Consider the following 14,443-nt stretch of genomic DNA (forward strand, 5'->3'; position numbering starts at 1 on the left):
AAGCAGCCCTACATTATCTTGACCGATGTAAATAGCCTTTCATTATCTTGACCGATGTAAATAGCCTTACATTATCTTGACCGATGTAAATAGCCTTACATTATCTTGACCGATGTAAGCAGACTTTCATTATCTTGACTGAATGTTCTGAATTGTTCTCGCAGGTCTGTCTTAGGGATAAGATCAACTTGTTTTGGAGTAATTTATCTAATTTGATGGGAATCTTGACAATGATTTGTATAATATCATTGTTCTACAGCTGTATGTAATTATAAAACTGTCCTTTTTTGATAGAAGGATGTGGCGGAGCTTCATCAGAATGTCAGAGCTACCTGGCATGGGATATACTGTATCTGTGTAGATCTGTATGCCACCGTGCTGTCTGCCCTCAAGTACTCGTTCCTTGAGGATGCCCTCCACTTTGTAGGTGCTCATCAGGACCGGATGCAGCAGGCAAGTTACTCGGTTTACCTCGGACTGTATAACTTAATGTAGAAGTTTATGGTTTAAGTAAACACGATGAAATATTTCTAAACAGCTGCTCATCGATTAAATACTGCTACATGTATTTCTGTAGTGATTCTACAAGTGTCATTTGTGATACATCTGATAGGATTTTAGATCAATAGAAATGATTTAATGTAAATGTGGTGTATCTTCTGTTTAGTGTTTGGAGCTGTCGCGTATCACACTGACTCCTGGAGCTCTGTATGAGGCAGAAAAGACATGTGATTTTATCCACCAACTTTCACATTTTGCACGTGAATGGAGACTCCATCTATCAGACTCGCTTATCAAGCTTCAGGTCTGTATCCTGCCTATCTACATATTTCAGTGATGTCTAGTCACAGTCTTTCAAAATAAATGAAACTGCTCTGAATGTTCAGTTATAGGATCCCTTCTGGGTTGACAGATTTGACAGGTTTTACTGATGATCACTCTTGGTGTCAGATTATACAGGTTTTACTGTTGATCACTCTGACAGATTAGACAGGTTTTACTGTTGATCATTCTGGGTGTCAGATTAGACAGGTTTTACTGTTGATCACTGACAGATTAGACAGGTTTTACTGATGATCACTCTGACAGATTAGACAGGTTTTACTGTTGATCACTCTGACAGATTAGACAGGTTTTACTGTTGATCACTATGGGTGTCAGATTAGACAGGTTTTACTGTTGATCACTCTGACAGATTAGACAGGTTTTACTGATGATCACTCTGACAGATTAGACAGGTTTTACTGTTGATCACTCTGACAGATAAGACAGGTTTTACTGACGATCACTCTGGGTGTCAGATTAGACAGGTTTTACTGTTGATCACTCTGACAGATTAGACAGGTTTTACTGTTGATCACTCTGACAGATTAGACAGGTTTTACTGTTGATCACTCTGGGTGACAGATTAGACAGGTTTTACCGATGATCACTCTGGATGACAGATTAGACAGGTTTTACTGATGGTCACTCTGGGTGTCAGATTAAGCAGGTTTTTTTGATGATCACTCCGAATGACAGATTATACAGGTTTTACTGATGGTCACTGGGTGACAGATTAGACAGGTTTTACTGTTGATCACTCTGGGTGTCAGATTAGACAGGTTTTACTGATGATCACTCTGGGTGACAGATTAGACAGGTTTTAGCAATGATCACTCTGGATGACAGATTAGACAGGTTTTACTGATGGTCACTGGGTGACAGATTAGACAGGTTTTACCGCTGATCACTCTGGGTGACAGATTAGACGGGCTTTACTTGATGATTGCTCTGGGTGACAGATTAGACAGGTTTTTGCTGTAGATACACCTGAGTGTCAGATTAGACATGTTTTTGCTGTAGATACATCCGTGTGTCAGATTAGACAGGTTTTACTGATGATCACTCTGGGTGACATATTAGACAGGTTTTACTGATGATCACTCTGGGTGTCAGATTAGACAGGTTTTACTGATGATCACTCTGGGTGACAGATTAGACAGGTTTTACTGATGGTCACTCTGGGTGACAGATTAGACGGGCTTTACTTGATGATTGCTCTGGGTGACAGATTAGACATGTTTTTGCTGTAGATACACCTGAGTGTCAGATTAGACATGTTTTTGGTGTAGATACACCTGAGTGTCAGATTAGACAGGTTTTTGCTGTAGATACACCTGAGTGTCAGATTAGACAGGTTTTTGCTGTAGATACACCTGAGTGTCAGATTAGACATGTTTTTGCTGTAGATACATCTGTGTGTCAGATTAGACAGGTTTTTGCTGTAGATACACCTGTGTGTCAGATAAGACAGGTTTTTGCTGTAGATACATCTGTGTGTCAGATTAGACAAGTTTCAGCAGTTGAATAAAGACATTTCAGATATGTTCAGAATTTACAGTAATGCTTCCTTCCTTGATTTACAGACTAGCATGATTTACATGAGCCAGGCCTTTATTGCATTCCTCATGCGGCCTAGATACCTACAACATGTACTAGAGGTAAGTTGTCTGTGGTAATGTATTATATAATATTACTCTCAGACACATCATTATCAGATCATCTTCATCAGTTATCCCTCTGTAATCTTTGAAACTGATCAGAAAAAGATATTTCTTTACGAATCTTTAAATTAATGACAATAGGTAGGATCTTCTTTGTCTTTTATTGTCCACGGAAGAAGAAAAGGATACTCATATTTTGTGAGTAGCACATACTGAGAGAACAGACAAATAGTTTTGTATAATGACCAGTCTATAATGGTTCTACTCTGTTTCCTTGTTACAAATCCTATCAAATTAATTAATATTATATTAATAACATATGAATTGTTATTACGCTTTAAGATGGTAGTAAGAATTATTTTGTAGAATGAGTGATTAAATGTGGGTGTCTTTGTCCTTTAATGTATTTGTATGTAGTGGCATGTGTTGTTCCTCCTACAGCAACAGAATGGTCAAAAAGGTCAAACAAGAGAGCGGACGTCTACCTCCCCGAAACAACCACGTCTCCAGGCCCAATCCTCAATGGAGGACATTGATTCTCCATCCTCCCAACTTCTTCACACGCAACACAGGTAGCTAGGTCATAACTTCTTAACACACAACACAGGTAACTAGGTCATAAGGCACAGGTAACTAAGTCATAACTTCTTCACACACAACACAGGTAACTAGGTCATAAGGCACAGGTAACTAGGTAATAACTTCTTAACACACAACACAGGTAACTAGGTCATAAGGCACAGGTAACTAGGTAATAACTTCTTCACACACAACACAGGTAGCTAGGTCATACACACAGGTAACTAGGTCATAACTTCTTCACACACAACACAGGTAACTAGGTCATAAGGCACAGGTAACTAGGTAATAACTTCTTAACACACAACACAAGTAACTAGGTCATAAGGCACAGGTAACTAGGTCATAACTTCTTAACACACAACACAGGTAACTAGGTCATAACTACTTAACACACAACACAGGTAACTAGGTCATAACTTCTTAACACACAACACAGGTAACTAGGTCATACTGAAATAATAGCTATGCCATATATACAGCATAGCTGAGTAGGTCTTACACTAACGATATTAATAATATACAAAATCTGGTTTGTTTTCATGAAATTTTGCAAGAATTAAACATTAACAAATTCATTTCTGATTAGTGTCACAAAAATACATGTACAGTTAATGTAGAAATACTTCTGAACCAGTACATAAATATGTACCTAATAATGTGAAATTATTTTCTATATGAAGCCCTATCTGATAAAATGTTAAGTGTGCTTTTAAATTTTATATTTCTGTTTTTTGCCAACTGAACAGGATGCTGACTATACTAGGCATGAGTTTCTCCTGTTTACGACAGTTCACACCAGACCTACTGGAGATTCTTTATGAACAGGTAATGTTGGTTACGTGTCTATGACAGTTCACACCAGACCTACTGGAGGTTCTTTATGAACAGGTAATGTTGGCTATGTGTCTATGACAGTTCACACCAGACCTACTGGAGATTCTTTATGAACAGGTAATGTTGGTTACATGTTTGACTATATGACAGTTCACACCAGACCTACTGGAGATTCTTTATGAACAGGTAATGTTGGTTACATGTTTGACTATATGACAGTTCACACCAGACCTACTGGTAAACATACATGATGAATGGTAATTTATAAATTAATCGGTAATTTATAATTAATCGGTAATTTATAATTAATCGGTAATTTATAAATTAATCAGTAATGTATTTTGTTTACAGAGTATGGACTACAGTGAGTATGAGCCTTTCCTGGCGCTGGGCTTCAGTGCGCCATCAGTGGACCAGGATAGTACACCTTCCTTCGGTACACTGACCACCTGTGTCCGGGATGTTTGTGTTAGATTTCTTACCAAGGTAGGATCACTTTCCAGCTAGTCATGTAGTAGTGTGGTAGTGTGGTGTGTATGGTGTGTGGTAGTGTTGTTAAGTGTAATAGTGTTTTGTGAGTGGTGGTGTGGGTGGGTGTGGTAGTGTGGTGTGTATGGTAGTGTGGTGTGTGTGGTAGTGTGGTGTGTATGGTGTGTGGTAGTGTGTGGTGTGTGAGGTAGTGTTGTTAAGTGTAATAGTGTTTTGTGAGTGGTGGTGTGGGTGGGTGTGGTGTGGTGTGGTAGTGTGTGGGTAGTGTGGTGTGTGTGTGGTGTGTATGGTAGTGTGGGTGTGTGTGGTAGTGCAGTATGTAGTCGTGTGTGTGAGTGGTAATGTGTGTAAGTGGTAGTGTGGGGGTTTGTGGTAGTGTGGTATATAGTAGTGTGTGTGGAGTGGTAGTGGGGGTGGTGTGGTAGTGTGGGTGGGTGTGGTAGTGTGTGGTGCGAGTGGTAGTGTGTGTGCGAGTGGTAGTGTGGGTTGGTGTGGTAGTGTGGGCGGGTGTGGTAGTGTGTGTGTCAGTGTAAGTGTATGTGGTAGTGTGTGGTGTGTGAGGTAGTGTTGTTAAGTGTAATAGTGTTTTGTGAGTGGTGGTGTGGGTGGGTGTGGTAGTGTGGTGTGTATGGTAGTGTGGTGTGTGTGGTAGTGTGGTGTGTGTGGTAGTGTGTGGTAGTGTGGTGTGTGTGTGGTAGTGTGTGGTGTGTGAGGTAGTGTTGTTAAGTGTAATAGTGTTTTGTGAGTGGTGGTGTGGGTGTGTGTGGTGTGTGTGGTAGTGTGTGGTAGTGTGGTGTGTATGGTGTGTGGTAGTGTGTGGTGTGTGAGGTAGTGTTGTTAAGTGTAATAGTGTTTTGTGAGTGGTGGTGTGGGTGGGTGTGGTAGTGTGGTGTGTATGGTAGTGTGGTGTGTATGGTGTGTGGTAGTGTGTGGTGTGTGAGGTAGTGTTGTTAAGTGTAATAGTGTTTTGTGAGTGGTGGTGTGGGTGTGTGTGGTAGTGCAGTATGTAGTCGTGTGTGTGAGTGGTAATGTGTGTAAGTGGTAGTGTGGGGGTTTGTGGTAGTGTGGTATATAGTAGTGTGTGTGCGAGTGGTAGTGTGGGTGGGTGTGGTAGTGTGGGTGTGGGTTGTGGTCGTGGGGGTGGGTTTGGTAGTGTGTGCGGTGGTATGTGGGTGTGTGTGTATTGTTGGTGTGTGGTGGTGTGTGGTCGTTGTGTTGTGGTAGTGTTTTGTACGTGTATGTGTTTTGTTTGGTGGTGGGGTGGGTTGGGGGGTGTGCTGTGGTAGTGTGTGTTCGTGTGGTGTTGTTTGTGGTGTGGTAGGTGTGTTGTGCGGGGGCGTGTTGTTTCCGATGTCCTCGTGGTTTGTGGGGTGGTGGTGTGGGTGGGTGTGGTGTGTTTGTGTGTTGGTGTGTGGCGTGTGGGGGTTGTGTGTCGTTTGTTGTGGTCCTCGGTGTTTTGTGAGTGGTGGTGTGGGTGGGTGTGGTGTGTGGTTGTTGGGGGGGTGTGGTTTTGGTCGTGTTGTGTGTTGTCGTTGGTGTTTGTGGTGTGTGGGTGTCCGGTGTGTGGTCTGTGTGTGGTGTGTGCGGTCGTGTTGTTCCGTGTCCCTAGTGTTTTGTGAGTGGTGGTGTGGGTGGGTGTGGTAGTGTGGTGTGTATGGTGTGTGGTAGTGTGTGGTGTGTGAGGTAGTGTTGTTAAGTGTAATAGTGTTTTGTGAGTGGTGGTGTGGGTGGTGTGGTCGTGTGGTGGTGTATGGTCGTGTGGTGTGTGTGGTAGTGTGGTGTAGTGTGTAGTGTGTGGTAGTGTGGTGTGTGTGTGGTAGTGTGTGGTGTGTGAGGTAGTGTTGTTAAGTGTAATAGTGTTTTGTGAGTGGTGGTGTGGGTGTGTGTGGTGTGTGTGGTAGTGTGTGGTAGTGTGGTGTGTATGGTGTGTGGTAGTGTGGTGTGTATGGTAGTGTGGTGTGTGTGGTAGTGTGGTGTGTATGGTAGTGTGGTGTGTGTGGTAGTGTGGTGTGTATGGTGTGTGGTAGTGTGTGGTGTGTGCGGTAGTGTTGTTCCGTGTCACTCGTGTGTGTGAGTGGTGGTGTGGGTGGGTGTGGTAGTGTGGTGTGTATGGTAGTGTGGTGTGTGTGGTAGTGTGGTGTGTGTGGTAGTGTGTGGTAGTGTGGTGTGTGTGTGGTAGTGTGTGGTGTGTGGTGTGTCGTGTTGTTCCGTGTATCTCGTGTTTTGTGAGTGGTGGTGTGGGTGTGTGTGGTGTGGGATGGGTCGTGTGTTGTCGTGTGGTGTGTCTGGTAGTGTTGTCGTGTCTGGTTGTGGTGCGGGTTCGTGTTGTATCCGTGTCCTCCGTGTTTGTGAGTGGTGGTGTGGGTGGGTGTGGTAGTGTGGGTGGGTCTGGGTCGTGTGGTGTGGTCCTGGTGTGGGGTCCGTGTGTGGATGCGTGGTGCGGTCGTGGTTGTTCCGTGTCCTCGTGTTTTGTGAGTGGTGGTGTGGGTGTGTGTGGTAGTGCAGTATGTAGTCGTGTGTGTGAGTGGTAATGTGTGTAAGTGGTAGTGTGGGGGTTTGTGGTAGTGTGGTATATAGTAGTGTGTGTGCGAGTGGTAGTGTGGGTGGGTGTGGTAGTGTGGGTGGGTGTGGTAGTGTGGGTGGGTGTGGTAGTGTGTGTGCGAGTGGTAGTGTGGGGTGGGTGTGGTAGTGTGGGCGGGTGTGGTAGTGTGTGTGTCAGTGTAAGTGTATGTGGTAGTGTGGACGGGTGTGGTAGTGTGTGTGTCAGTGTAAGTGTATGTGTAGTGTGGGCGGGTGTGGTAGTGTGGGTGCGAGTGGTAGTGTGGGTGGGTGTGGTAGTGTGGGTGGGTGTGGTAGTGTGTGTGTCAGTGTAAGTGTATGGTAGTGTGGGTGGGTGTGGTAGTGTTGGGGTTTGTGGTAGTGTGGGTTGGTGTGGTAGTGTGGGGTGGGAGTGGTAGTGTTTGGGTTTGTGGTAGTGTGGGTTGGTGTGGTAGTGTGGGTGGGTGTGGTAGTGTGTGTGTCAGTGTAAGTGTATGGTAGTGTGGGGTGGGTGTGGTAGTGTTGGGGTTTGTGGTAGTGTGGGTTGGTGTGGTAGTGTGGGTGGGAGTGGTAGTGTTTGGGTTTGTGGTAGTGTGGTTGGTGTGGTAGTGTGGGTTGGTGTGGTAGTGTGGTGTTGGTGTGGTAGTGTGGGTTGGTATGGTAGTGTGGGTTGGTGTGGTAGTGTGGGTTGGTGTGGTAGTGTGGGTTGGTGTGGTAGTGTGGGTGTGTGAGTGGTGGGGTTTGTGGTAATGTAATAACACCACTTATATACATAAAGACTGTATATACTACATCCTGTTTTGGATATATGTTATATACATCTGCTTGATTTAGATGTTTAACAGACTGATGTTTATAATGTAATTGTTGGATATGCTTCACAGTTGGAGCCAAAACCAGGTTCTTCTCCGCAGAGATCCACATCTCCCGTCAGTGGCATCACCCAGGTCATCTCCAAGTAAGTAGTGTCCCATAGCAACACCAATCATGTCATCTCCAAGTACGTAGTGTCCCATTACTACACCAATCAGGTCATCTCCAAGTAAGTAGTGTCCCATTACTACACCAATCATGTCATCTCCAAGTACGTAGTGTCCCATAGCAACACCAATCATGTCATCTCCAAGTACGTAGTGTCCCATAGCAACACCAATCAGGTCATCTCCAAGTACGTAGTGTCCCATTACTACACCAATCAGGTCATCTCCAAGTAAGTAGTGTCCCATTACTACACCAATCATGTCATCTCCAAGTACGTAGTGTCCCATAGCAACACCAATCAGGTCATCTCCAAGTACGTAGTGAGTCATAGCTACACCAATCAGGTCATCTCCTAGTACGTAGTGTCCCATAGCAACACCAATCAGGTCATCTCCAAGTACGTAGTGTCCCATTACTACACCAATCAGGTCATCTCCAAGTACGTAGTGAGTCATAGCAACACCAATCATGTCATCTCCAAGTACGTAGAGAGTCATAGCAACACCAATCATGTCATCTCCAAGTACGTAGTGAGTCATAGCAACACCAATCAGGTCATCTCCAAGTAAGTAGTGTCCCATAGCAACACCAATCAGGTCATCTCCAAGTACGTAGTGAGTCATAGCAACACCAATCAGGTCATCTCCAAGTACGTAGTGTCCCATAGCAACACCAATCAGGTCATCTCCAAGTACGTAGTGTCCCATAGCAACACCAATCAGGTCATCTCCAAGTACGTAGTGTCCCATAGCAACACCAATCAGGTCATCTCCAAGTACGTAGTGTCCCATAGCTACACCAATCAGGTCATCTCCAAGTACGTAGTGTCCCATAGCAACACCAATCAGGTCATCTCCAAGTATGTAGTGTCCCATTACTACACCAATCAGGTCATCTCCAAGTAAGTAGTTTCCATTAGCAACACCAATCAGGTCATCTCCAAGTATGTAGTGTCCCATTACTACACCAATCAGGTCATCTCCAAGTACGCAGTGTCCCATAGCAACACCAATCAGGTCATCTCCAAGTACGTAGTGAGTCATAGCAACACCAATCAGGTCATCTCCAAGTACGTAGTGTCCCATAGCAACACCAATCAGGTCATCTCCAAGTACATACTGAGTCATAGCAACACCAATCAGGTCATCTCCAAGTACGTAGTGAGTCATAGCAACACCAATCAGGTCATCTCCAAGTACGTAGTGTCCCATTGCAACACCAATCAGGTCATCTCCAAGTACGTAGTGAGTCATAGCAACACCAATCAGGTCATCTCCAAGTACGTAGTGAGTCATAGCAACACCAATCAGGTCATCTCCAAGTATGTAGTGAGTCATAGCTACACCAATCAGGTAATCTCCAGGTACATACTGAGTCATAGCTACACCAATCAGGTCATCTCCAAGTAAGTAGTGTCCCATTACTACACCAATCATGTCATCTCCAAGTATGTAGTGAGTCATAGCTACACCGTTCGGGTCATCTCCAAGTACGTAGTGAGTCATAGCTACACCAATCAGGTCATCTCCTAGTACGTAGTGTCCCATAGCAACACCAATCAGGTCATCTCCAAGTACGTAGTGTCCCATTACTACACCAATCAGGTCATCTCCAAGTACGTAGTGAGTCATAGCAACACCAATCATGTCATCTCCAAGTACGTAGTGAGTCATAGCAACACCAATCAGGTCATCTCCAAGTACGTAGTGAGTCATAGCAACACCAATCAGGTCATCTCCAAGTAAGTAGTGTCCCATAGCAACACCAATCAGGTCATCTCCAAGTACGTAGTGAGTCATAGCAACACCAATCAGGTCATCTCCAAGTACGTAGTGTCCCATAGCAACACCAATCAGGTCATCTCCAAGTACGTAGTGTCCCATAGCAACACCAATCAGGTCATCTCCAAGTACGTAGTGTCCCATAGCTACACCAATCAGGTCATCTCCAAGTACGTAGTGTCCCATAGCTACACCAATCAGGTCATCTCCAAGTACGTAGTGTCCCATAGCAACACCAATCAGGTCATCTCCAAGTATGTAGTGTCCCATTACTACACCAATCAGGTCATCTCCAAGTAAGTAGTTTCCATTAGCAACACCAATCAGGTCATCTCCAAGTATGTAGTGTCCCATTACTACACCAATCAGGTCATCTCCAAGTACGTAGTGTCCCATAGCAACACCAATCAGGTCATCTCCAAGTACGTAGTGAGTCATAGCAACACCAATCAGGTCATCTCCAAGTACGTAGTGTCCCATAGCAACACCAATCAGGTCATCTCCAAGTACGTAGTGAGTCATAGCAACACCAATCAGGTCATCTCCAAGTACGTAGTGAGTCATAGCAACACCAATCAGGTCATCTCCAAGTACGTAGTGTCCCATTGCAACACCAATCAGGTCATCTCCAAGTACGTAGTGAGTCATAGCAACACCAATCAGGTCATCTCCAAGTACGTAGTGAGTCATAGCAACACCAATCAGGTCATCTCCAAGTATGTAGTGAGTCATAGCTACACCAATCAGGTAATCTCCAGGTACATACTGAGTCATAGCTACACCAATCAGGTCATCTCCAAGTAAGTAGTGTCCCATTACAACACCAATCAGGTCATCTCCAAGTATGTAGTGAGTCATAGCTACACCGTTCGGGTCATCTCCTAGTATGTAGTGAGTCATAGCTACACCAATCAGGTCATCTCCAAGTACGTAGTGTCCCATAGCAACACCAATCAGGTCATCTCCAAGTACGTAGTGAGTCATAGCAACACCAATCAGGTCATCTCCAAGTACGTAGTGTCCCATTACAACACCAATCAGGTCATCTCCAAGTATGTAGTGAGTCATAGCAACACCAATCAGGTCATCTCCAAGTAAGTAGTGTCCCATAGCAACACCAATCAGGTCATCTCCAAGTACATACTGAGTCATAGCAACACCAATCAGGTCATGTCCAAGTGAGTAGTGTCCCATAGCAACACCAATCAGGTCATCTCCAAGTAAGTAGTGTCCCATTACAACACCAATCAGGTCATCTCCAAGTATGTAGTGAGTCAAGGCAACACCAATCAGGTCATCTCCAAGTACGTAGTGAGTCATAGCAACACCAATCAGGTCATCTCCTAGTATGTAGTGAGTCATAGCAACACCAATCAGATCATCTCCAAGTACGTAGTGTCCCATAGCAACACCAATCAGGTCATCTCCAAGTACGTAGTGAGTCATAGCTACACCAATCAGATCATCTCCAAGTACGTAGTGTCCCATAGCAACACCAATCAGGTCATCTCCAAGTACGTAGTGTCCCATAGCAACACCAATCAGGTCATCTCCAAGTACGCAGTGTCCCATAGCTACACCAATCAGGTCATCTCCAAGTACATACTGAGTCATAGCTACAGCTACACCAATCAGGTCATCTCCAAGTACGTAGTGAGTCATAGCTAGGTCATTTCCAAGTAGTTCTCATACCTACACGATGCTCTGTGGTGGGCAAAAGCTTCATAATTTCATTGATAAAAGCATGCAAGCAGTGACCTGATTGGCCAAAACAATGAAGCCTGTCTGTGACTGAATTTTTTCTCATTAATTAATTACTAATAGAGTTTACATATGTTAGTGACTCAAAAAGGTCTCAATATTGTTCAACTTCTGTGATGCTTTAATGTTAGGATTGAATTGTTATATTTCCTTGTAGAAGCCTGGTGCTGTACGTGATGGAGAATGCTCTGTACATCATTATGTCCCAGGCTACACGATATCTACGTGACCCACACCTTGTATCTACAGACAAACAACTACTCAAGAGGGAACTAGGCACTGAAATGGTAATAAGTCCAATTTTCTTTATTAAAGTTATAACCTTAAAACCTGCCGAGGTTTTGAATAAAACTGTTACATGTATCAATACAAAATCTTAAGTGAAATTAATATTTTCACAGCTTTGCACCAAAATGAATTTGGTTTCATCATGTGAAATTTGAATTGGTAATCAAACAGTTAAATGCCTGAAGGAGTGACTCTGCCAAGTTCGATGTCCACTTTTGCTGGATTAATTTTGCAGAGTTATGGCTCCTTCATTAACTAAAAACCGTTTTCTGCTGTTTACGTTAATGGAACAGTTGTTTACAGATTTTCTTTAGAGATATGGCCTCTATTGATTAACAAGAAAAAAATTGTTTTCTGCTGTTTCCATGCAATTACTCCATAAATATCATCCGATTATAATCAAACTGGGTAACACATTTATCGTACCTTGGTTTATGAAAAGCATTTTTATTTGCAGTGAAATGAATCTAATATCTAAGTATTAAGGATAGGGTTTGGTTATGGCAGACGAGACAAGAAGTCTTGAGCAGTGGTGTAATATGTCAGGAAAGTGGGGATATAAATTCCATGAATTTCCTTGTTTTTTTACAGAATTATTTCCTGAAGGAACTAGAGCGTTACCTGAGGAAAGGAACACCAGTATCACCCAACACTAGTTCAACCAGTCTTAGTCCACGGACAGCACAATCAGGAGGTCCTCTTCTGGGACGCTCCATCTCACAGACATCGTTTGCAATCAGTCAAGAGACAGAATTCTTCCGATTTGTGCGCGAGTATGTAACACAAGTGCTGAAGTAATATGTGCAGGCTGTTCGTTCTGCAGCTTCACTTTTCTGTGTGAGATCGTATCATTGTGTAGTGACCTGGCTGTTTTTGTCTTCAACCTTCAATTGTTACATTGTTTCAACAACTGTCCTTTAAGGAAAAGAAGATCCAGTAATTAAAACATATTGTAGCATTGAATATATCCAGATTCTGAGTGGAATGTTGACTTGATTACTACTTAAGTTGTTAAGATTCATTTTGTTAAAATTCTACTAAATGAAGTTATGAATGTGATTTCATTGAACGCCAAAGAAGGAATTTAAAGATGATGACTAGTTTTTGATGCCGATAAGATTCAGATTCTCCATTTTTCTAAGCATGAAATATCCTTAGTGCTTTAAGTTCAGGGAAGAATTTGGCCTTTGATGCTGCCAAGCAATATCTATTCTGAGCATCACTCTTGAGAAATTGGTTTTTAGTGTTATATTTTATAAAACGGGTCACTATACCCTTGCATTGGATACCTGTAATTATTTTGGTGTTTGGTGGTCTTGTATTTTGAAGATTATCTTAAGAACAAAAGATTACCCCAATATCTTCCAAAGAAAACATTAAGAGTGTAAAAAGTGCTAAATAAATATATGTTAATAGCCAGATACCCAGACACATGTATGGGTGTGAGGATGGCGACCAGGTACCCTGTAGTGGTATAGTATGTACTAGTTATGTATGGGTGTGAGGATGGCGACCAGATACCCTGTAGTGGTCAAGTATGTACTAGTTATGTACGGGTGTGAGGATGGCGACCAGGTACCCTGTAGTGGTCAAGTATGTACGGGTGTGAGGATGGCGACCAGGTACCCTGTAGTGGTCAAGTATGTACTAGTTATGTACGGGTGTGAGGATGGCGACCAGGTACCCTGTAGTGGTCAAGTATGTACTAGTTATGTATGGGTGTGAGGATGGCGACCAGGTACCCTGTAGTGGTCAAGTATGTACTAGTTATGTACGGGTGTGAGAATGACGGCCAGGTACCCTGTAGTGGTATAGTATGTACTAGTTATGTACGGGTGTGAGAATGACGGCCAGGTACCCTGTAGTGGTATAGTATGTACTAGTTATGTACGGGTGTGAGAATGACGGCCAGACAACCTATAGTGGTCAAGTATGTACTAGTTATTTATGTCTGTGAGAAAGAAGATGTTGAATATCTCACAAATTTTTTGAGTGATTTGTTAGTTGAACACAGAATGGTTGAGCTTTCCACGTTTTTGATTGGTGTACTTGTTGATACACCATCTGACAACACATTAGATGTCGTAATCAGATGACCTTAAATTCAATGCCCGACTGCTTGTGCATATTAAAGCATGGCTCTGGTAAAAGCTCATGAGAGTGTGTCATATGTGTTGAATATATAGGAACAACAAGAGGTTTACCAGTAGGTTTAAAATCCGACTAGTCAAACTGTGACTGTGTTTCAGTATTGAAAGAGTAGATGGGGCAGCTATCTTGCTCTGAAATAACATTCATTTAAAATATTGCCATTGTGTACAAGTGACCTGTAAATAAAAGATGTACCAGATGATTGGTTGTTTCTGTTGGTCTTCTAAATATACATTTTGTCCTCTATACATGGATTCAAATAGAAGTGCTCACAAATACGATTAGCCTCTTTAGTTATAGTTATACAGTATAACCTGCCTAAACTGGCAGGTACGTAGCTAGCATAGACTCCCACACTCCTGTGCATCCACGGCATTTCCCCGTTTTATCTTTTTTAGCCCACCATCATCAGATGGTGGGCTATTCAAATCGCCCTGCGTCCGTGGTCCGTCCGTCCGTCCGTAAACAATTCTTGTTATCGCTAATCCTCAGAAAGTACTGAAGGGATCTTTCTCAAATTTCATATGTAGGTTCCCCTTGGTGCCTAGTTAT

General features: G+C 43.1%; 1 protein-coding gene across 4 annotated transcripts in view; it reads left to right on the top strand.

Moving 5' to 3' along the window:
* The window catches only part of LOC117345227 (nucleoporin NUP188 homolog), a 78,337-nt gene extending 64,244 nt beyond the window's left edge, over positions 1–14,093 (top strand). For 2 of the 4 annotated variants that reach the window (XM_033908254.1, XM_033908276.1), the window contains exons 43-51: positions 295–453; positions 668–805; positions 2,409–2,483; positions 2,928–3,058; positions 3,815–3,893; positions 4,254–4,388; positions 7,814–7,887; positions 11,610–11,739; positions 12,332–14,093. In XM_033908254.1, coding sequence (XP_033764145.1) covers positions 295–453; positions 668–805; positions 2,409–2,483; positions 2,928–3,058; positions 3,815–3,893; positions 4,254–4,388; positions 7,814–7,887; positions 11,610–11,739; positions 12,332–12,538 — 1,128 coding nt within the window. In that variant the 3' untranslated portion in view covers positions 12,539–14,093. The remainder of the gene's footprint in view (positions 1–294; positions 454–667; positions 806–2,408; positions 2,484–2,927; positions 3,059–3,814; positions 3,894–4,253; positions 4,389–7,813; positions 7,888–11,609; positions 11,740–12,331) is intronic. The other 2 variants (XR_004536380.1, XM_033908266.1) reach the window with 2 other exon arrangements.
* Positions 14,094–14,443: the final 350 nt, after the last annotated feature.

The sequence above is a fragment of the Pecten maximus genome, chromosome 2 (assembly GCF_902652985.1).
Source record: "Pecten maximus chromosome 2, xPecMax1.1, whole genome shotgun sequence".
Classification (NCBI taxonomy): Eukaryota; Metazoa; Mollusca; class Bivalvia; order Pectinida; family Pectinidae; genus Pecten; species Pecten maximus.